The 23,200-nt window shown below is 44.7% G+C and overlaps 2 protein-coding genes across 8 annotated transcripts in view; one reads left to right on the top strand and one right to left on the bottom strand.

Moving 5' to 3' along the window:
* LOC148777803 (uncharacterized) overlaps nt 1-4,743 on the bottom strand; it is a gene marked incomplete at its 5' end in the record, with an annotated part of 41,067 nt that extends 36,324 nt beyond the window's left edge. Inside the window, 3 exons of the mRNA XM_088836118.1 lie at nt 3,053-3,208; nt 3,884-3,984; nt 4,535-4,743. Coding sequence (XP_088692244.1) covers nt 3,053-3,208; nt 3,884-3,984; nt 4,535-4,743 — 466 coding nt within the window. The remainder of the gene's footprint in view (nt 1-3,052; nt 3,209-3,883; nt 3,985-4,534) is intronic.
* Nucleotides 4,744-8,526: 3,783 nt separating this feature from the next.
* The window catches only part of LEF1 (lymphoid enhancer binding factor 1), a 122,560-nt gene continuing 107,886 nt past the window's right edge, over nt 8,527-23,200 (top strand). For 2 of the 7 annotated variants that reach the window (XM_088836185.1, XM_088836183.1), the window contains exons 1-3: nt 11,025-11,161; nt 12,307-12,373; nt 13,775-13,908. In XM_088836185.1, the coding sequence (XP_088692311.1) occupies nt 11,153-11,161; nt 12,307-12,373; nt 13,775-13,908 (210 nt within the window). In that variant the 5' untranslated portion in view covers nt 11,025-11,152. Of the gene's footprint in view, nt 9,933-11,024; nt 11,162-12,306; nt 12,374-13,774; nt 13,909-17,259; nt 17,470-23,200 lie in introns of those variants that run through there. The other 5 variants (XM_055434453.2, XM_055434454.2, XM_055434450.2 and 2 more) reach the window with 5 other exon arrangements.

Raw genomic sequence — 23,200 nt, forward strand, 5'->3', positions numbered from 1 at the left:
GTTGTCATCTGAGCAGAAACATGAAGTGAAAAAGGGAGGAGCTTCTGGGCCAAGGCAACAACAGGCCAATGCCCAAGGGGTGGGTGGGCGTGGGTGTGTGTGAGTGTGCGAGCGTGCACTTGACACACTGGGGCGAGTTGGAAGCCACCACAACTAGGAAATGGCTCCGCCTGCACTGTGACGCGTGGCTGTTGTGGGCCACATTAGGAGGTTACTGCAGGAGGGCAAGAGAGGGCTTACGAAGTTTGTCTGACTCAGCCACTGGAGATTTGCTGTTCCTGCATCACAAAGTATAATAATCTAAAAATTATCCAGAGAATTTAAACAGCAAAGGTCAAATATCTGGACAATTTAAGCCTCAAAGCATATTTAAGAGGCTGTAAAGTTATCGTTTGGCAGTCAAAAATCACTATCATACTTCATAGAATAGTAATTTATCTCTGTCCTTTGCTTTCTGCCAATTTAACCTAAGGGAAGTGGACTTGAGATCTGTAATTGGCAGAGTGGGACTGCAGGACCTTTAAGTCAGATTCAGATTAAGCAAATTAGTTTCATTTTTGCCAAAGAAAAGTGTTTTGTTGAGCCAGATGACAATTTTGAAGCCTAAATTATTTGCACTGGCTCTGTCTACCTTCTGAACTACTCTCATAATCGCTAATTCTGAGTTTAAAGATAACAGCACACACAAGACAGAGTTAAGGAAAGAACTAGAAGCTGTATCTTGGATAACTGTAAAAATTAGTCTGAATAACTCCACTCACTAAGTTTGTTTTTATGGACAGAAGTAGTTCAAATAAAAGAAAGCATCCTCAAGGTTAAATGTTAGGTAGGCCAAGTCTTTCCTCTTCTGAGAGGTAGATGAAGGTTTAAAATAGGTACCCAGTTTCAAATGAAAACAAATAAAAAATCAATCACCAGGAACCCCAAAAGTCATGTCATGATAAAAAGGAGGCTCAATCCTGACCCTCCAGGTTGGTTTATTTACTTTGATGGAACTCATTGGAAAATTGTTCAGCTCCATGCTTCACCATGCCTGTGTAGATGTGTTTTCTGGGTACTGGATGTAGTTCCTGTCAGTCAGGCACTTTCCTGGAGCACTAAAATGTACAGATTACACACATCAAAGGCAGGCTGCAACCACTGTAGTTGAAATTTACACAGATCTGTGCTACGAGTAACTGGATAAACAATGAGACTAATGACCTTGTTCTGCATTAATCTCCATATGGCTCTGTTGGTACTGCTCTTGCCTTTAGGCAAGAAGGTTGTGGCTTTGGCTTCTAGCCTCAAACCAGGGATTAGGCGCTGGCCCAATGCTGACAGAGCCCAGAGCCCTGCTCCTACAGCCCAGGGAGCCTGAGCAGACTACAGAGGCTGTCCATCTTAAGAGGTACGTTTATCACGATTCAAGAAACACCCTTATTAATATATTCACGGAGGAAACAGATTTATAAAAATAGGAAAAATCCTTTAGTCATGCCCTCCCCCGCTTCAGAGAAATTACTTTCTTCCAGAGGGCCCCAGGTTTTCCCTGAGTATTTTCAGGGCCTCTGTACTGATCTCCCCCAAATAAGACAGAACCTTCAGTGCCTTGGCCCCATGTTCCTCTTTAAGCCAAGAATAAATTTAAAAAATGGCTGCATCCATAAAGAAGAGTGAAAGAAAGGACTGAAATGCACTTGCTCAGTATTTCTGTTTCATCTGGGACTTTGGGGAAAGGATACATTAAAATTTGAAGGTTTCCCCTCCTAAATGCTCCTCCACCCCCACATTGCGGTAGAGTCCCTTCAATACTGTTTGTGAAATTTGCATGCTGCTTCTAGAAGAGACAGTCAAAAGAGTTGGAACATTTCAAAAGGGTGCTATACCTGAGCAGCCTTGGGCCACAGTAAAAGAAGACCAGAACACTGGAAACCACCCCTTACTCCTGCTTTTATCACTTTGTATACAGGTCACAGTGAAGAATTTATACTGGGAGATGGAGCTCAGGAAATGACTCCATTGGTGGGGTTACCCTGGGTTAGGATCACGCATGAACCACACTCAGCTAAATGCCCGAAGTGCTACACATGTGGCACTCCTGTCACTTCACACCCAGCCCCAGCCATAAACTTTACTGCCTTGTAAACTTGAGATGCCTCAATCAAAGAGATGTAATCACATTCAATTCTGAAACAATTTCTGGTGTCCCAAGAACACCTCTTATATACCCTTCTAGTCACTCTCCTTGTGTCCTTACTTCTGTTGTTTTGACACACATACATGTTGCTCCTTTCATAAGTGAGTGAAGTCGCTCAGATATGTCCGACTCTGTAGCCTGCCAAGCTCCTCTGTCCATGGGATTTTCCAGGCAAGGATACTGGAGTGGGTTGCCATTTCCTTCTCCAGGATGTCTTCCCCATGCAGGGATTGAACCCAGGTCTCCTGCACTGCAGGCAGACTCTTTACTGTCTGAGCTACCAGGGAAGCTCCTTTCATAGGCCATCACATTACCAAAGCTGTTTACAGAGTCATTGTCAGCTGTGTCAAATGCCTCACAAAAAAATCATCTAGGGAATTCCCTGGTGGTCCAGAGGTTAGGACCCCTCACTTTCATTGGAGAGGGCACAGATCACTGGCTGGGGAAACTTGTATGCCGTAGGTGCAGCCAAAAAAGTCTATAACAGTGCCATTTTTCTTCATCCATTTATCAGTTCATTAAGAGTCCATCATAAACATGAGGAAGAGTTAAAGCACATTCCCTCTCTTCCGGGAATGTTCGTTCTCCCACCATACTCACTCCTGGGATGACAAACTGTAAGGTGATTCTGATGCCTTTACAACAAAACTGTTGCAGACGTGGCGAGGGTCACAGCAAGAGATGTTTAAGTGTGAAACCATCCCCATTTGGTCCTGTGGTAAAGATTGCTAGTGCTTTCAAAGTTTTTTGTTTGAAACTTGGAGGACTCCTTAAAAGTCATCTTTGCTTCACACCTGACATTTGCATATACTTTCACATGCATTACCTCACTGACTCATTACAACAATCTTGTCACATAAGCTATTATTACACCTATTTTGCAGAAAGGAAACTGAGCCTGGACGAGGTTAAATGGCTTGCCTGAGGTCACCACAGCACGAGGGGAAGTGGCAGTACCCAACTCCAACCCAGGATTTCTGACGCTTCGCAGTACACTATTGCAAAGCTGTCTCTTTATGTTGGTTTGTTCTGAAAAACAGAAGTCCATTCAATAAGAGACCTTAGAGGGTTTTTCTTTGTTGTTGTTTTTGCTATAAAGACAGACAGAAACTTTCTGGCTAGTCTGCGTGTCAGAAAACACTTCCAAAGTGGAACAATAAGAGGACATCAAATCATAGACACCAGTTTTGATAGCGAGTGCTTTGGTAAAATAAGTCTTAACACTGGTTTTCCAGACTTCTCTAGAAGGAAACTACACGGCACACTGTACGGTGTGTAGAAAAAGCAGCACTGTGCACAAGGAACATGTGCACACGTGTGTGTCAACGTTCTCTCCCCAAATGTGGCCGCAGAAGAAAGTGCTAAGCATACTGAAATAAGATAATATTTATGGCTGAAGAAATTCGGCTTCACATTATGGCAATTATGAACAAGATATTTTCCGTAATAAAATTACTGCAAAACAAAATCTGGAGAAACTAAGTGTTTCCCTATGTCTTCTTTAGTTTACTCCATGAGCTCAAAAATGGTTGCGGCAAAGAAAGAGTATAGCAAGCAGAGGCAGAAGAGTCCGAGCCAGACGGCCTCTGCTGAGGGTTGCTTTTGCTTTAGAAACTGGAATGTGTCCAGGCTTGATTTTTATTTTCAATTCACATTTCAGATCCAGCTCCCCAAACTCTTTGATCTTTCTCCCTGTCTCCTTACCCGGAAGAGAACCCTTGGCCTTCTCAGCTGGGAGCTGGGAGCACACGTGGAAAGACTGGCTAGGATCCATATTCTTTCCAAATTTAGTCACACAAAGGGGCCTGCAAGGGAAAAAAGAAAGGATGAAAGCGGCTGCCGCCAAGACTTCAAAGGCCCCGCCGCCGCGCCGGGCCCGGCGCAGGCGCCGCCCTCCGCGGATATAAGGCGCGGCTCGCGCGCGCGGGCGGCCTTTCTGCGCGGCGGCTCCGCGCGCGTCCCCGGCCCGGGGGCGGCGGCACGGGGGACCCGGCGGCTGAGGGAGGGGCCGGAGGGCGGGCCGAGACAGGTCCGCACACCGAGTGAAAGACGCCTGAGAAAAGTTTTCAGAAAGGAGGGAAAAGACTCTCACGTCCAGCCCAGCAGGCGAGCCGTCCCGGCGGCCCAATTGTACTCCAGCTCCCACACCCGTCCCATCCCTTCCTGGGGATCCCCTTCCAGCCTTTCACGCCGACTCCTTTGCGCCGGAGGCCGGGTCCCCGCGGGGGCTTGTCGGGGGTTCCGGTCGCGAAGCCGAGCCGCGAAGGCGCGTGGCAGGCCTCTCCCCGGCCGCCGCCGCTTCTCTGAGCCGGTCGCGGGCTCCCCGTGTCCTAGTCCGCGAACACCCCGACTTGCCTCTTCCCGCTGCGCCTGGGCAGAGGGTCGGCCGGCCGAGCCCACAGGTCGCGGGGTGGGATGCGGCCCTCCCTCGCGGGCGGTGGGAGGACCCGGCCCGCACCATCGCAGGAGACGGGGCGCGCGGGCTCCTGCAGCCGACCCCGCGGGGCTGCGTTAGGCTGCGGGCGCCGGGCGTCCGCAGGCGGCCGGACTGGGGAAGGGCGTTTTCACGGTCCCCCGAGTTCTCAGTTACCCCGGAGGGTGGGGGGAGGCTGAGTTTGTCTTAGGAGGAGGCGAGAAGGGGCGGAAGAACCCCTGGGACACAAACTGCCATTTCCCGCCACCCGCTTTCCGAAAAGTCCGTTAAACTGCAGATGCCCACAGCTTTAGTCCCCCGGTGACGCCGGGGAGGGAAATGGAGGGGTGCTGGAGTTCCGTCCCTGGAATCACATTATGCGTTTTTCTAGTCCTTCACCCTCGCGTCTCTCCCTTCCAGCATCCTCTTCCGTCCCCCCTCCTCCGGCCACCTCCTTCCTCTGGGATCCCACCAAAGTTGCCGCTGGGAGAGAGTCCAGGCCACACAAAGGGGGAGACCCGGAGCCCGGGCGGGGGCTTAGGGCTGAGGAGGCGGAGAGGGCTCTGCAGGGCACCGCGCTTTTCTCTCTTCCCTGTAATTAAGTACTCATTGGCGTGTCTGCCGCTGACTTGACTTGGCAGCGACCCCTTCCCCCCACAGGTAGGAGGGGTCTCTGGTGTGCGTGGGGGTCAGTCTAGTCCCCCTGTCCGCACCCGCGGGGGGCTGGGCTGTATGCACCCTGCCGACTTCGAGAACCGTCTTTGCAGCCCCCCTCTCTCCCAGTTCCGGCGCAGGGTGGGCGCCTCGCCCCCCACGCGCAGCGCGGGCGTCGGCGCCCCGCGCAGAAGGAAGTGTTGCTATAAAACAAGTCACAGTTCGCTCCCAAAGTTAAACCCCAACCAACCAAAGCCACCAAAAGGGGGAAAACCAACAGCAATCCAGTCCTTAGCAATTGTTTCACGATCGGAATTAAATCACATCAAAACGCCCCCTGAAACCCACATCCTGAAGGAGTGAACCTGCAACAGCTAACCTCCAGTCGTTCGCTCGAGTTCACACGAACAATCTGCCTGTACATCCGAGAGAAGGGGGCGGCGGTGTCTCTCGCTCGCAACACCCACCAGGTCCCGGCCCTTGCGCCCCAAAAGGCGGCTGTGTATGTTAACAGCAGCCCCCACACGAATTAGAAGAGACCTCTCCGCGACACAAATACCTTTGCCAGGAACTTCACTGAACCTGTAAAAGAGGGAAGGAACGTCTTCCCCGGGGTTGCCTCGCCCGTCCAGTGTCTCCCAGCTTTTCTTCCTGAAGAGACAAGACTTCGCGTGGAAATGTCAATCTCCCTCCCAGACAAACCTTAAAAAAAAAAAAAAAAACTTGAATGAATGCTTTCTAGAAAAGCCCCTTTTAAATGCATCTCATCAGAAGACTTGCAACAATGCTAAGGACAATCAGCGAACGAAACACCCCGCACGCCACGGGGAGGGAAAACAGTCACGCAAATAGAGTAAGACGCTGGGTGATTTCGTTAGAAACAGTGTTTCCAAAGGTGAGGTTTGCCGCAAAATACAGAACGCGGCCACCTACCCTCGGCCCTTAGAGTAAACAGTTCCCACTAGTCATTGTTCCAAAAATTCCCATCTTCTCGAGCTCTTAATCTCCAGGACACCTGGAGCTGAGCTCCCAATGACTCAGGGAGTCCAGATAATTGACATGAAGGAGTAAATGGGATTCGAATTAGTTGCGACACTTTAACGGGGAGGGGGCAGATGTAGGAGTCGTCATTTAATCTCTTTGGCTTCCAGAAAATCCCCCCACCCCCACCCCCTGACAGTCTGATGAAAAGGAATCTCTACTCTGACTGTTTTGGTGAAACTGCATTTTCCAGTTCTTTTCCTGTCCGTCGAATTGGCGCATTTATGCGAGGGCTTTTTACTTTTTCCCATATTTCTTTTAGAACAGAGGGTATGTGTGCTCAGTCGCTAAATCGTGTCTGACTCTGAGACCCCATTGACTGTAGCCCTCCAGGCTCCTCTGTCCGTGGGATTTCCCAGGCAAGAATGGAGTGGGTTGCCATTTCCTTCTCCAGAACAGAGGGAATAAATGTCTGACATAGCTACATGTTCACATCTCTGAGACATTACATTCACTGGTGCCTAGTGAAGTTGCATAATGCTACCAACCAAAAAGTAAAACTGGGTTTCCCCCCATCTTTTTAGTGTTGCCTTACACATTGTAGAAAATTATTCTTTCTCTAAGGCATAGCATTCTCACCTATTTGCAGAGGATTTAATGCTTTACTCTCTCTGGCTCCCGTCACCAGCCCTTTAATGTTACCCTAACCTCAGACAGAAATTTTCCGTGTGACTACTGGCCATGCTCTATGAGACCAACTGAATGCTTTAAATGATAGTTTTAAAAATTGCTTCCTAGTGAATTCCCATCTCAAGTAATTATCAATAAGCGATATTTTGAGTGCTCATTTAGAGCATTGTTAACGTCTTTACTTATAGATGTCTGCTGCTGCTGCTGCTAAGTCACTTCAATACGATATCTAGCAGCATGCAATTTCTCCCTTACACAAAAGAAGAGGGATCTTTACATGACTATTCCTATATAATAGAGCTAAAGTCTGATTCTGTAATGTTTTCCCCATTTTCAATTTAAGGGAGATGAAGACACATTTCTTCCTGTCTCTTGTTTACTGTTCTGAGGTTTTACAGATGGCTACTGTATTGGGTATAATAATTTTGCCTGGATTTTTAACTGAGGGAGTTTGAGAGCCAAGGAACAAAATGTGATGTTTTCAAACTTCAGCTTCGTTTATACTGTAACTTTCACAAAGCATCTCCTTAAAAGTCCTGTCCTTGTACAAAATGCATCAAAGAGAAGGTGGAGGCTGGGAAATTTTTGAGGTTGAATTTGGATTTGCATCTTCAAGGGTCTCTTTGAGCCCGAAGTCTGAGGTGCCAGAGACTGTCCTGTCCTCCCTCCTTCTACCGGCTTCACTCTCCTGGGTCCTTTTGCCTTTTCCTCCCCGCCCCTTGGGTGGTTTTTTTCGTTCTTTATGAGGTCCCCACACATTTTGGCATGTGTCTTCGAAAATACACGAGCGACCTAATGTAACTGTGTGTGAGCATCCTATGGTGAGGATGTAATGAGAAAGATCTTGCTTAAAAAGCGATAATTAAGATTCAGTCTTCGGTTTTTTTCTTCCTATTTTTCTCGTTAAGTCTGGAGGTTTTATTTTTGTTAGCATGTGTTCCCTTGTCCTTTTACATGTATTTAGGAAAGCCACAACTCTCTTTCTTGTTCTTCTTGCTTCCGTTCTCTCTTATTAGTTGAGCAATGTGTTATGCTTCCCCTTTTCCTTCTCTGTGTCCCCGATTCCCGCCTCATCCCCTCTGTCAGAGCATCTATCAATGTGGTGTCGTTCACAGCTGCGGCGGCTTCTCTTTCATCTTCTTCCCACTGCCAGAGCAAGGGAGGGAGTAGGAGCGGCGGAAAAGAGGTGGGAGAGAGACTGGCGGAGGGAGGAGGGGGGTGGGTGGGAAGGGAACAAGAGAAGAGACACTTAGATGATGAAGTTAAACCGCTGGGGCAGAGTTTCTTGTCAATTTCACGCGGGCAAAGCGTGCCTATCGTGGGTTACAAGAAACGCCGGGTCCTTCCATCCCTAGCCAAGTTGCCTGAATCTTCCCCCTAGGCGCGCGCGGGCGCGCGCGCACACACACACACACACACACACACACACAAACAACCCCCCCACGCCGCCCCAAAACCTAGGACTCGTCCTACAGGCTCTGGGAAAAGAAAAAAAGAAAGTCCTCAATCACCACCTCCTTCTCGCCGTCCCCCTCCCCCCCCCCCCCCCGCAAGCGGGCAGCCAAGGAGAGCTGGAGGCGGGGGAGGGGAAGGGGAGGAGAAGCGACGCAAGTGGGCAGCTTTTCAGCGCCGGCGAGGCGCGGGAGGAGGAGAGGCGGCGGGGAGGCGCAGCCGCTCACCTGCGGGGCAGGGCGCGGAGGAGGGACCAGGCTGCGCGCTCTGCGGCGGCGGAGCTGGGACGCAGCCGCAGTCCCGCACGCGGCCAAGCTCCGGGCGTCTCCCACCCCCCGGCCGGGGGAACCGGAGGGGTACAGCTCTTTGACAAGCGGCCCGGCGGAGGCGTGGAGAGCGGCGAGGGAAAGAGCGAGCGAGCCAGACTGAAGAAACTCGAGCCGGGAACAAAGAGGAGTCGGGCTGTGTGTGTGTGAGTGTGTGTGTGCCGGTTCCAGCTCCCGGCAGAATCTTGTGGGTCCGAGGTCCCTGCTGTGACGCCCGGAGACCCAGCAGTGCCCTCCGCTGCCGATTCCCTGCGCTCGCCGGCACAAACTTTACTCTTGGCAAACTTCTTTCTCTTCCCCTCCTCCTCCGCCCCCCACCTTCTCCTCCGGCAGATTGAACGCGCCTGGAGAAGGAAAACCGAAGCGAAAGGGAAGGAAATAAGAGGTTTTGAAACGGACATCTCCAACCCGGGTGGCTTTTTTTTTTTTTAATCCTCCAGGAAGTGGACATTTCATTATCTTCTGATTCTCCTTACACCGTCTCTACTGGGGTACACGGGGCCGTTTTGCCCAGTTCGCTCCTTTCCTCGGGAAACAAACTCCTGGATCCTCATCCAGGGAAGCTAAGGTGGAGAGATCTGCGAAGAGTCGCGCCGACAGACCCTCCCCTGCACTTTGGAGAGTCGAATCTCCTCCAGAACCGGCGTCCTCCGCGCGCAGACCCCGGAGGCGCCGGGGGCGTGGGGCGGCCGCCCTGGCAGCCTAGCCTAGCGCGCGGCATAGACGCCCCCAGAGGCGCCGGCCGCCGCGGCCCTCGCCGCCCTGTGTTGTTCGGCCTCGGGGACGGGCGCCGGCATCGGTCTCCGCCGAGTGGGAAGGCGCGGGCGGTCACTGGGGCTCGGGTGCCGCTGCAGCAGCTCCGGCTGCCGGCCGCCAGCCCGGCGCTCTCCAGCCCGGCTTCCGCCCGCTCTACTGCATCCCTTCCAATTCTCCTTTTCCTCCCCCTCTTTTCGCTGATCCCTTCTCTTTTCTGCTGTTGCCTGGGGTGCTCCCCCCGCGGAGCGGAGATTACACAGTGGTCGGGATGCCCCAACTCTCCGGGGCAGGCGGCGGCGGTGGGGGGGACCCGGAACTCTGCGCCACGGACGAGATGATCCCTTTCAAGGACGAGGGCGATCCTCAAAAGGAGAAGATCTTCGCCGAGATCAGTCACCCTGAAGAGGAAGGTGACTTAGCCGACATCAAGTCGTCTTTGGTCAACGAATCCGAAATCATCCCGGCGAGCAACGGACACGAGGTGAGCTGGCCGCTGCCCCATCCCTGAGAGGCGTGCCGGGTCCCGGGGAAGAGCCGAGGGAGGAAGGGAGGGAAGGCGCCGGGCAGCCCGGGTCCCGGGTCCCGGGTCGGTCTGCTGGGAGCGGGATGAGGGGTGGCTGGGCTTCTGGTCAGCGTTCTTCCTGTGTGTCGGGTGGAGGGATGCGCAGGGAAGCGTCCAAGTTATCAGTTTTGGTGTTCGGTGACTAAACCGTTGGTTTGCGGCCAGGAGAACCTGCCCTTAACCCATGACGTTTCGCCTTCGGCCTTTTTGGTGGGGTTCAGTGGGTGCGGTGCATTAGGGCGAGGATGTCTGAACAGCGCTCCTGAGAAGTTCTTCCGTAGGACGGAAAACAAAGTGCACCCGCTATCTCTCGGTAGATGTCTCTGCAAAAGTGCGTACACCACCAAAGGCTTAGGTACAGACGAGCAGAGCCGCAGGGAGAGAGGAAGGGGTGGCGGGCGTGGGCAGGGGACAGGCGTGGCCGGCCCAACTGCCGCCGAGCGGGTCTCGCGCCCGGGCGGCGGGGGCGGTGCGGGGTCGGGTCCCCGCGGCCGCCGGGCCAGCTGCCGGAGCCGTGGGCGCGCCGAGCTGAGCCACCCCAGGAGGGCTCTGGCACTACCGGCCGCAACGCCGGTTTTCCCCATCCATCGCCACTTAAAGAGGAAAAAAAGCACGGTTATGTTTGGGCCCGAATCAGGCCTTAAATCTATGCACGAGAAGGGCGAGTCAGAGAGAGGCAGCGGAAGCCAGGGCACCCACTCAGGGGCGGGTGGAAAGCGCTTATCAGATCTCTTGGCCCGCTGCGGGCGATAGCGTTGGTAACCCGAGTAGCGTAAATAGAGACACGTGGGTGCTGGCGAGAGCAAGCCGCGAGCGGGCCCTCGCGGAAGGGCTATTTCAGGCCTCGCGCAGAGCTTCAGAGGTGGGGGAGGCGGATGGACCCTGACACCCGACACTCCACTGGCCACCGTTGGTCAACAACTGGGAGACGCTTTGGAGGAAATCCGGTAGAAAAGTCCTGACACTCAAATGGTTTCACCAACGATTTTTCCCTCCCAAGAAATTTGGAGGGTATATTCTTTTTCCTTAAATGGCATCCTTCTGCCCCCCAAAAGAAAGCCTGTGGTTTTGGGGGCGGAGACATTTAGTGTTTTAAACAGCAAGTTTAAGAGCACCTCAGAATTACCTTCTTTATCCCAATGGCAGGGGTGAGTAGCGCGTTTTGGAAGGCCCAGTGCCTGGGTCCTAAGGAAAACATTGGGGTGTTCTCTCTCCCCTGAATCTTTCATTTCAACATGCCAGCTTAGGGGAGAAACTGGGGTTGCCCAGAGCATACCTAACTCCACTTAAAAGATTTGTGATGGTGTATTGGGCGAGGAGAGGAGTCACTGGGAGGACACATGTTCAAGGAACCAAATAGCCTCCGAAACACTTGAGGCCAAACTTGCATTTGGAGAACAGCCTTTTCAAATTTCTACCCTTTTTCCTTGCCCTTCCTTTTTCCATAAATAAGTTTGCCACCCACTTCACATTTTCTACATGTTTTTGCCTTGGGGAGAAGGGCGCTGCGTTTGAAGTCCCAGAACTCAGGTATTAGGGCTCTGTTAATCTTTGCTGGTCGTAAATGGGCATTGGGACAGACCCAAGGAAGATGGTGAAGGGGTAATACCACCGGTTTGCACGTGGTTGAGTCTGGGTGGATGGTGGTTACCAGAACTGATATTAGCTGGGCTACCTTTTAGAAGTCTGCTGCTCGACTCTCAAGTTTTCCTCCCTTTAACCACAGAATAGTTCACTTTTCTCTTGTAAGCTCGCACTGACAGCCATGGTAGCTTAGGAGTAGTGGAGCTCCTGCTGTAATTGGTTTGGGACAATTGCCTAAGACCCCCACTTGTGAGTCAAGAGCTTGTTTTTATTTAAAATGTCATTTTCAGTTGCAAAATGATATTTCAGCCTGCTTTTAATCAGCTCTGACTGAAGTAAATAGTGGTTGAAGAAGCTATCAAAATGACCAACCCCCATAACTCAAATTCCTGTCATATTAGGCACCCAAGTAGTCTTGATGTATTTTAGTAAACAGTGGACAGAACAGCACGTGGATTATTGACAAGTTCGTTTCAGTTGTTATTGTCATTTGTAGTTTCTAGTACTGTAGAGGTAGTTTTCAGGAACACATTGCAAAGATTTCCCAGAACTCAGTCCTAGCCTGTCCTCTTAGATTAATAAAACAGGTAGACTGAGTTGCACCTAATCCCCCTCTTTTGAGTTACCAGTGGATACACACTTACATCATTATTGTCACAAACTCTAAAGCAATTTTCTTTCTTTTGGGGGTGGGGATTTGTGCTGGTAGGTGGCCAGACAAGCACAAACCTCTCAGGAGTCCTACCATGACAAGGCCAGAGAACATCCTGATGATGGTAAGATGCTAATTCTACTTCTCCCAACTTTATCATTTAACATGTACAATGTTTTTATTTGCATCCAAGAAACTCAAAGCATATATAATAAGATTGTGCCCGTTGTTTGAGCAAAATGGTAAAGAAAACCCAGAAAACGTATTGCTTACCTCTGATACATATTTCCATAATTATAAAACTGAATGAGTTAAGGGCCTTTGAATTTCCTTTAGCTTCCAGATTCTTTATGGAAGAGAAATGTCTATAATGAGTTTTTCTCTTTTCCTCATTTTCCCTAATATTCTAATTGTTATAGATCTTTAGTATTTTTTTTTCATGCATTTTTACAAAGAGTGACAGTGTACACCGATTTGTTTTTCAACAGGAATAGTTTCAAGTGGGCCTTCATTTGTTTGCTGTTTCTTGTTTTAGTGAGAAGGCAGGCACTATATGTGCAGACTAAATATGGCTCTGTAAAAATATAACACTTTAATCTTAAGAACTGTGCATATGAAACGTGATGGATTTTCTCAGCATTTCTGATTCTTGCTCAAAACTGTAAAAATTCTGCATTTTTTTTTGAGACTTAAGGAGAACTCCCTGTAATTTTAAAAGGATCTGATCTGTAGGATTCCCTTGTTGAACAGCCTGTATTTCTGTTCTCCTTTAATTACTTACAATTGGCCTGACCAGAATGAAGGGTTCGCATATACATGTCAGCCAGGGGAAGAAGGGAAAAGAACTATAATATCAAGCTTCCTTCTGAGCTACAAAGTAGATACATAGATAAAAGGGAAGAAATGTATATTCTGAACACACACACGCAAACACACTTTTCTTTGGCAGTGTGATATAAATGTAGCACATAAAATTAAGTCTTCTGGAGTTAATCCATCATAAATTTGCGTAGTAGCCCATATGCTAGATATAACTTGCTCTGTCAGTAAAATCTAGAAATTTTCCAGAAATCCAGAAGTACAGGTAGAATTTTTGAGTTTGCCTATAATGTGGAGTGTAACTTTAAGTGTATAAATATTTATGTGTGTCTATAGCTGAATAGCCTAGTATATTTATATTATAGCTTTGTATGCCTTTTTTCATGTGTCTGTATTTCTTAGTCCAGTTTGTTAGTATTAGAGCAAATTAAGTTAGATGGATAACACTTATTTTTGTAAAAACACCAGTCAGTAGTGGAAGTAAATTGAACCACATGTTTTTAAAACATCTGGTTCACTGGTAAGCCATTTAAGACAGTAAATACTGTCAATCTAAAATAGAGCATAATAACCCAGTTATATTATTTTGTAAACAAATCTTTTATGTAAGGTCTAATTTATAGTAGAACTATTAGCTTTTCAATGAAAAATACAGTGATATAAAAGGAAGTCAAAGCATCATTGATTGTTCTTTGCCTTCTCTTAGGAAAGCATCCAGATGGAGGTCTCTACAATAAGGGACCCTCTTACTCGAGTTATTCTGGATACATAATGATGCCAAATATGAATAATGACCCATACATGTCAAATGGATCTCTTTCTCCACCCATCCCGAGAACAGTGAGTAACATGCTGATGTTGCAAATTATTTTCAGAAGTGCAAATTAATTTGTATTTTTGGCACAATGTTTGTTTTTTTAAACTTACGGAAATGCTTTCATTATACATGACAAGTTGTTGCTAAATATGACATGCTGTAAGGAATGGCTGCCTTAAAATGGTGCTACTTTTTGATATTTTGACCTTCGGATATTGGCTTTTGGTTTATTGGTTAAGATGAATATAAAAACAGATCATGAGCTATCATGATATCAAATGAATTTAAATCAACAAACTCATGATTTTATGAGTATTATGCTTTCTACTCTGATGAGAGAGAGAAATTGATTTACTCTTTCAATTGACTAAGTGGTCTATGGCTTTCACTGCCGGTAAGCTATGTATAATCAGAATTCCTTTGGCTCACTTGGAGCTGAACATTGGGAATGTTACTTCCGCTTTTAAAACAGTGTCTCATTTTATTGTGTTAGCTAATGTTTCTTTAAAATCAGTTTAGGTATGGGGGAGCAATGAACTATTTTTACTTTATTGTCAGTTGCTAAGAAGTATCGCTTGAAAATAACTCTGAATGAAAAAAAAATTTTTTTAATGTGGTGGTTCAGTTAACTTTTAAGTTCTAAAAATGTGGAGGCATTATAACTGCCATATACATTATGCTTAACATGGAAACCTCAATTTATATAGTAAGAAAACATCTAAAGGGTAACTTGTATAGTCTGTGAATGTGAAATGGAGCTCTCCCTGAGGTTCATCTCTTCGGAGGTAGTGGATTTTTACTGATCCATCAATATATTTACCTTCTCTCTGGCCTCACTCTCCCTGTACCACCCAAACCCCAATGAAAAACATGTATGTTTGGGTCTTGGGGATGATGTTTCAGTCTGACTGGCCCTTCTGTGAGTCAAGTCTAGGATCATAAAATGGAACCTGTATCTTTGCCTTATTAGCCCAGTGCTTTCACCAAGTGAAAACAAACAAACAAAAAAAACCAATCAGTGGAAGACATCTGGGGCAACTACTGTCGTTGATGTCTTAGTGGACAGAATCTGGGAACTATGAGATACTCCAAAGTAGAAAAGAAAAATATTTCCTAATCAGTCGTGAACAAACAAAGAGTAGTTGTGGTTATCTTGATTGTCTGTGGCCCTCAGCTGTTGAAGAGATCAATCTAGGAAATATAACCACTTTTGGGGGGCACTGTGATTTAAAAGTTACTTTTTTCCCATGAATTTCAAAAAGATATTTGACCTCTTAAGTAGGGAATCAGATTTTTCCAATTTTCACGTAGAAGCTAAAATGGAGATATAGGAAATAGTGATTTCACATTTTATTTTAAAAGACTTTTCACATATTTAATGATAGAAATGTGTTTGTGGTACATATGAATCTCCTACCTAAAAAGTGAATGAACTAATAAAAGCAGATACAGTTTTTAACATTTAGAGACCACTCAGATAAATACTTCTGAGTTTTAAAATTTGTAGGAGACTTTGTTTCTGTCAGATAATTTAAACTTGGGCTATTTTTTTCTTGCTGATGTTTTGAAGGGGTCGGGGAAGGAGACTATATTTTAAATAAGAAATAACTGAAGATTTCTGCTGAAGGTTTTAGAATAGCAAATACTCTTTCCAACAAATCAAACTATAGTCTCTGACTTGGTAACAATAGAAAATAGACACTAAAATAATCTCACACTGTTAGGCTGTGAACACAGTTAATGCTTAATAAGTATTTGTGGAATTTACTCTTCAGTTCAGCCAGTTCTCCTTTCAAGGCAATAATTTTTTAAAGGTCAATATAATAAAAATCTATTGTTATTTATAAGTTATTCCCAAGAATATTGAAAATTAAGCTGCTCTTCCTCTTTAAACCAGCCTTTCGCCTAGCCCCTCGGTATACTAATCATTTTAAATTGATAGAATGGAAAGTATTTGTTGTTAGTGTATATATTAAAATTTTGAGGTCAGTAAATTGAACAGTCATTCATTGTTTAGGAAAGATTTGTGGCCAGAATAAATGTTGGTGGGGCTAGAGTGGAGGAAAGGGGTGTGGTTAGGAACAGTTACCTTACCCTCCTATCTGCTGCTTTGCTTTATTCTGTTCCATTTTAGAACACATTTATTTTAGACACCTTTTCTTGCCAGTATTCTGCAGTTCGCCCAATTCCAGAAGCTTTGCAGTTTTAACCACAAGACTATGTTCAGTTTTTCTCTTTTGGGGTCCAGCCGAAGTGGGTCACAGTGTTTGGTTTCTAATATGTAACAGCTGTTTTTAATGCCAAGTCCCAAAGCACTTTAACCGGAAGGCAACCCCTCCCCTTCACCCCAACCACACTTCTGCCTCTTGCTCTTTCACTGTTCTTAGCAGGACTGAGTGTGTGTGTAGCAGACATCCACGGTGATAGGTTTGCATCTAGGGTGTCAGGAGCAGGCTGACCATTTGTGTTTAGACTTAGGATGGGAGCTGTCCCTTGTCAGCCCTGTTGCTTGGATTTGCATTACAAACAACCCCTTGTTTACTGTATCTGCTGCCCTCAGGTGTCAGGATTAGAAAAACATCTGGTGAGGGAAAACCCAACTGTCCCTTCCCCACACAGAATCTTCTGTTTACTTGTAACCTTTAGATAATCCAGAGAATACCAGCCATGGCCAACTGGCACGCATAGGACTGTTTCTGCTGGTAGCTCATTTTAACAATTCTATATGCATTTGCTGTTTTTAAGGCAAACACTGACATACATTTGCTCACACAGCCCTTACTCATGAACTAAATATAGAATTACCTGCACAGGAGAACCACTTTTACCATTCAAGCTTTTTTTTCCCCATCTGAAGGGATATTTTAATTGGCTAATTACATCCTTCCAGAACTGGAATTCTTAGAGATGTGTCTATACTAGAAATCTTGTGAATGGGAGTCTCATAGAATTTTAAATAAGAATTCTTGTTCAGATAAATCGGGCGGGCCTAGTAAGAAAGCACCTATAATAATATGTTTGGTGTCAGTGTGAGTTCTTAAAGCACAGTAAACCTTGGCTTGGGATGGTCGTTTTCATTGAGTGTGAGAAGATGCAGTAGCCTCTTAAATATTTCAGAGCAAGGGCCCTGGAGAGTTTATTAAAAGCATACTCCCAAGACCTTCTTTCTCTGAGTCTCATTTATGAAAATCCTTGGAGGCCAATGGCGATGTATTAAAAAGGAAAACAGAGTTGGTTGCCTCCTGTTCTGGGTCCCGGCCCTTGTTTGCCTGAAAACCGTGTGACAGTGAGCTTGGCTGCCTTTACATAGTGAAAGTTCCCATTGGCCTCCTGCACTGTGGTTATTTGTCTTAGGTGTCAAACTTCCATTTGTCCCTCAAGCAACCCAAATGTTTAACACCTCTGAAGAGAAACCTCTCGGTTCTCTTCAGCTGCTCAGGGAAGGAACAGTAGCAGACTTAGCGCAGGAAGCAACAGCAAAGGTCGCTGCTCGGCTCACACCAACCGCAGCGACACCTGGTCAGGATCGTGTTGCTGACTGCATCGTTGGCTTCTTTGTGATCTGTCTCAGGATGGACTTTCAGGTGGGAAAGGAAGATGTCTGTGTTTGAATTTCATCATCTTTTCTTATTTTTAGTAGATTTATTTTTCTTATTTTTGCTCTTAAAATGCTTCAGGGTTCTTTTATAATTATTTTGAGCAACTCACTTCTGTAGTACGGTTTTTACCTGGAGGGGGGTCAACATTTTGACGTCTAATGAGCAGAATTATCCCTCTCAGAACTTTGTCTCAACCTGCCCTCACCAGCCTCCGTCCATGTTTGTGTTTGCTTACAGTTAAAATTAGATTTTTGTCATTGTTCACATCTGGAATTGAGGAACTAAGTGAACGTGTCTGATCAGTGAGGTAACACTTACCCATCTGGCCGTCACACTACTGCATAGCTTTGGAAATAATCACAGAAATAGTCATAGTCATCATAGGAAGACAATGACGTATTAATTCAGAGTTCAGAGAGACTCTGGCTCATATTTTCAGCAGAATTTTTAAGTGTCTTTTCACTTTCCTTGAGGAGCTACCTCATGTGACTTACTGATTAATGATTTAAAATTTTCTACTATTAAGTTGTCTACTTTTTGTCTCTTTACCTTAAGTTCAAGAGAAGTTAAGTTTTAGAAAGTGTATTCTATCTCAGATTTGAATGCGATCTCAATAGAATAGGTGGGAAAGCTCCTCAGAGCCCCAAACTCTTCTGTTTGATTCATCTTAATTCATCTTAATTGTACTGCTACGAAGTAGGGAAAGGACCACAGTCAGAATAATTGGAAGTGATTGCCATTCCCCCTTCCAGATAATTTAGGTATTTTATGACTGAATGGCATGCTAATTCAAGTGTCCCAGGTGCCATGCTGACGTGACCTTTCAGGAGCTGATATTGCCTTGCATGACTGGTACAGCAGAAGTGTGATCCTTAGTCAGATAGGTTTTTTCGAAATGACCTTTGAAATTTCTTGTTCATTCATAAAGGCATGAGAACAACCCAGTTTCACTAAAACAAGACCATTAAGCCAACTTGCAGAAAATCGTGCTTTTTAAAGTTCCCCTGCCCCTGCCCACAGGCAGGTCCTCAGTGTGGTCTCAGCAGTCCCGTTGTTTTGATCCATCTCTGTCTTGCAGACAGATTTGTGTAATTCTAACAGGACAGAGTCAGGACCTCATAAATGGCTCTATCTGGACTTCAACTTGTTACCTCACATGTATTCATAATATCAACTGAGAAACTTTTTACAACTTTTGAGTCTTGTTTTTAACTAATCCTGTTAGTTCTTTAGGCAGAACTGTTTTTGGTGTATGTGACTGACAATTTTTTAAGCAATGGGATCATTCCGTTCCTCTCTGACTTTCCTTGCTCCTCATTTACATATTATAGATAGAATCTTATAAAACTGGTTTCTCTTTGATTTCAAAATAAACTTGAAATTTAAAGAGAAAATATGCCAGCACTGTCCTTGGGCCAGCAGAAAAGCACATATATTTGATTCTGAGGCAAAAGTAGAACTCAGCATTATGTAGGTGCTGCTGTTGTGGAACTGAATGTTTTTTTAAAGAAGATACACATTTCAAACTTGTATCTTAAAGTTTCACTTAAGTGATTGTGCCAGACTCCGGGAGTTGGTGATGGATAGGGAAGCCTGGCGTGCTGTGATTCATGGGGTCGTGGAGAGTCGGACACGACTGAGCGACTGAACTGAACTGACTGAATCCAGTCTGTAGAAAGCAATTGAGAGCAATTGAGAGACTTGGTAATGCTTTGTACTGTCCCAGCAGGTCCTTCAGTTCAGTTCAGTCGCTCAGTCGTGTCCGACCCTCCGCGACCCCATGAATCACAGCACGCCAGGCTTCCCTGTCCATCACCAACTCCCGGAGTTCACTCAAACTCATGTCCACAGAGTCGGTGATGCCATCCAGCCATCTCATTCTCCGTCGTCCCCTTCTCCTCCCGCCCCCAACCTTTCCCAGCATCAGAGTCTTTTCCAGTGAGTCAACTCGTCGCATGAGGTGGCCAAAGTATTGGAGTTTCAGCTTTAGCATCAGTCCTTCCAATGAACACCCAGGATTGATCTCCCTTAGAATGGACTGGTTGGATCTCCTTGCAGTCCAAGGGACTCTCAAGAGTCTTCTCCAGCACCACAGTTCAAAAGCATCAATTCTTCGGCGATCAGCTTTCTTCACAGTCCAACTCTCACATCCATACAGGTCCTTACTCAATTTTTTATTTTAAACTCTCAGCTTTATAACCAAAGACACACTCTCGGACACTTCATTTAGGCCTCAATTCATATGAGATTTTTAGCTATATGTATTGTACCAGCCATTGGACTTTATTTAAATAATTTAAAAACTATATTTTAGATTGATCACTTTTTAAATATTAATTATGACTTTATGAAGTTCCTGTAGGAACTGTCGACTCTGCTATATGAGGGGTGGATAAAGGGAAGGTGCTATAATTTAAAAAGAGGAGTGGCTCTAGCACAGTTTTAATTTTCTTTTATTATTGTCAGCTTCTATATGAAATAGTTACCAAAACTGTTAAAAACTGACATACAAAGGTATTTTTATAAGTCCTTTTTTTTAAAAAATCCTGAACATTTTTGCAATAAAGCCTATCCAGCTGCAAATGATAATTCATCAGTTAATCAGAGATTACTGATGAACTTTGAGATAGTTATGTGTTAGGAAAGCACAGAATAGACACCTCAGTAGATTTGCTGGATAAATAATGTACTAGAACATTTTCCTGTATGGTTTTTGGATATATCCAAAGGATCTGTCTTTATTCAACCAAATCCTATATGAAAATCTGGAGGTGTCTACTAAATAATCCTTAGTGTTTTATTATTTTACTTTTTTTAATTTGTTGCATCAGTGGAAAAAAAAAAAGAACATTTAAGCCATGTCTTTAATGAAGAAGTCAGAGTCATTGCTTGCAGAATGTCAAGTTTCTGAGTAATAGCTGAAAACAGTCAGCTGGAGAGCTCCCTGCTAGAGTGAAAAAGAATGGGACTGGGTCCTCATTTGAGGACTGATCCTGAGAAGTACTTATCTTTACTTAGGTCCTGGAAACCTAATTGAACAAGAAGAGATGATGGAAATGCTTTTTTTCAGAAGGGTACTTGAGATAGAAATGAAGTCATAATAAAAAGAAAACTATCTTCAATTATGTTACAGTATCATATGGTTAATGCTTCTCAATTCATTTTTATTCTTTCCCAGATAGAAAGGATATTTCTTTTTTCAGTAACACTTGATGTATTTTGAGACACTAAAAAATTTTGCATGTATTTTCTAAATACATGTAGTAGCATCAGTGCTGACTTTTCTAGGCCAGTATGTGTTGTAAATTGATTATATCCTTTGGCAATATGGAGAGCAAAATTTTTGAGTCTTTATTAGGTGGAGGTAGGCAGTTTCTTGTGAAGGCTGAGCCTGTGGAGGAGGGAAGTCCTGGGCAAGATGTCAACAGATTTGGGGTCTAGTCCCATGTGCATCACTCTCCATCCCTCTCCAAGAGCCTTGGGCCTCTGTCAGCCTTTGTTTCCTTGTTTATCATGAGGCATATTAATGTCTGGCTTGCTTACCTTATATGATTGATGTGCAATTCAGATGGCACAGACCCTGCAAAAGCACTCAGGTTTCTGGCACAAGTCTCATCCCAGCCTGGTAGGAATCCTGCCACAAGAGGTGCTTGACTGTATTTGGGAAGCTCCTGAGAAAGGGGAGAAATTTTTGTTTCTTACCTTGTCACCATGCTGACCTGGAATCTGGATGACTGGGTAAAGGCCTTATAATGACCTTAAGAAAATATCTGTGTAAATAAAAGTTTTGGGGAGACAGCTTTTTTCTCTTGGGCTCTTTTTTCTCTCCTAGTTGTTAGGAGAGCACCATTTCTTCTACTAAGGGAATGAGATGCATGAGGGAACAGATTTCTAAATTAAAGATTTGTTAGAATTCTTGCATACTTTTAATATTTGGTATGAAATTGCCAGATGACTCTTTAAGTCCTGGGATTGGGGTAATAATTGATTTTTATTTAGGAGACTTTTTTTTTCCTTAATCCTTTAAGAGCTGGGTTTCTTCGCCCCACTGCGAACAATCTATAGAGAAGAGATTTAAGAACATCTTGTGAATGTAAAAGACGACAAGAGAGTTATTTTTCTTTCCCCTTGGAATTTTCTTCTGACTTAAGTCTTTCTTGCTTTCCTGGCACCTAAAAAATCAGGTCCAAGGGGATAGGCTGGCCGGGCAGCAAGAAGAAATCAGTGCTTTTCTAGTCTCATTGGAAAATTCCAGCTTCCATCCTTTCAAGACTTTTCTTTTTCTCTCAGTAAAATTCAATGAATGTTAAGTATATATCAATGTAGAGTTAGCTTTCTTCAGTTTTAAACATTATGTATTATACCTTGTAATAATTATGAGCACATAGCATCTTGGCACCCTAGTTCATATGACTTGAACCAAGAAAAAAATGTATTGTGATCTTGTCTGAAGTGTGTCAAACTTTGTCTTAGACTCCAAAACTTAAATTTATTTTTAAAGTCTGAAACAAAACGAGTGTTACCAAAGTAAAAAATGTTTACTGTTTACTACAGCTGGGCTAACTAGCTAAGTAGCTGACAGGGTTAGGAAGAGAATCAAGTCTCCAGGACGTTGCTTGAATTGGTTTTTACTCAATTTTTTGGTATAAGAAAAAGTTTAAAATTAAAACTCAAATTCTTTTGAAAGGGAGAACAATTAACTTAAAAAAAAAAAAAAAAAACCAACTATTACCATGTGCCAGGTACTGAACTAGGCAGTTTACACAAATGAAAACTATGGCTGGGTGTACTAATCTCCATGCTAAAGATAACAGCCCATCCTCAGGGGCAGTAATAACCTGCTTCAGTTTAGTAGCAATGGAGTCGTGGCTCTTCCCTTTTTAAGGTCTGAAGACTTGTTAATTGTCATTTAAAATAACCAGCCATTCCTGCCTTTTGGAACATAAAACACTGATTAAATGAATCATATGTTGATTAAAATATAAAACCCAAAATTATTACTTTGAAGATTTTGTTGGCAGTTTCTTTTCAGTAATGCTTAGCTATTTTTAATGAAAATAAAAAGAAAATACTTTCATTTAAAAAAGCAATACACTAGAAAACTCAGATGACCAAAAGGAATAAAAAATATTAAATTCCTAGGATCCTGATGTCAGAGATGGTCATTCTTAAAGCTCACCAGACAGCCTTTTAGACCTCTTCCTGTGCACATTTAGAAATACATGTTCAGTTCAGTCGCTCAGTTGTGTCCGACTCTCCGCGACCCCATGAATCACAGCACACCGTAAACATACATAAATATTTATGTTATATACTCATGGCCATGGAAACATAATATACCATTTTTTTCCTGTTTGTTTTCCCACCAGTATACAGTGGATATCTTTTTTACTCTTCTGTAACATTTTTAATGATGCCTAATGTATTGCCTAATTTATTTAATCAGTCTTTTGTTGGTAAGACATTTAGATAGTATCACTTTTTTTACCTCTATCTTAAGCAACATTTGATGGAATGCGTATTTTCTAAGTATGTCTTTGCACACATTCTGTTTCTTTGAAATGAATTACTAGAAGTGGAATTGTAGAGTTAAAGGCAATGCACCTTTTTAAGCGAGGGAGGTGGGTAACCCAGCAATGTGATTTAACCCTAAAAAAATTTGAAGTCAGTATTCAAAAGTATTATTAGAGTACATTCACATTTGGTTATGGTTGAT

Source organism: Moschus berezovskii, chromosome 5 (assembly GCF_049115385.1).
Source record: "Moschus berezovskii isolate FMDL1 chromosome 5, NW_MosBer_1.0, whole genome shotgun sequence".
Lineage (NCBI taxonomy): Eukaryota > Metazoa > Chordata > Mammalia > Artiodactyla > Moschidae > Moschus > Moschus berezovskii.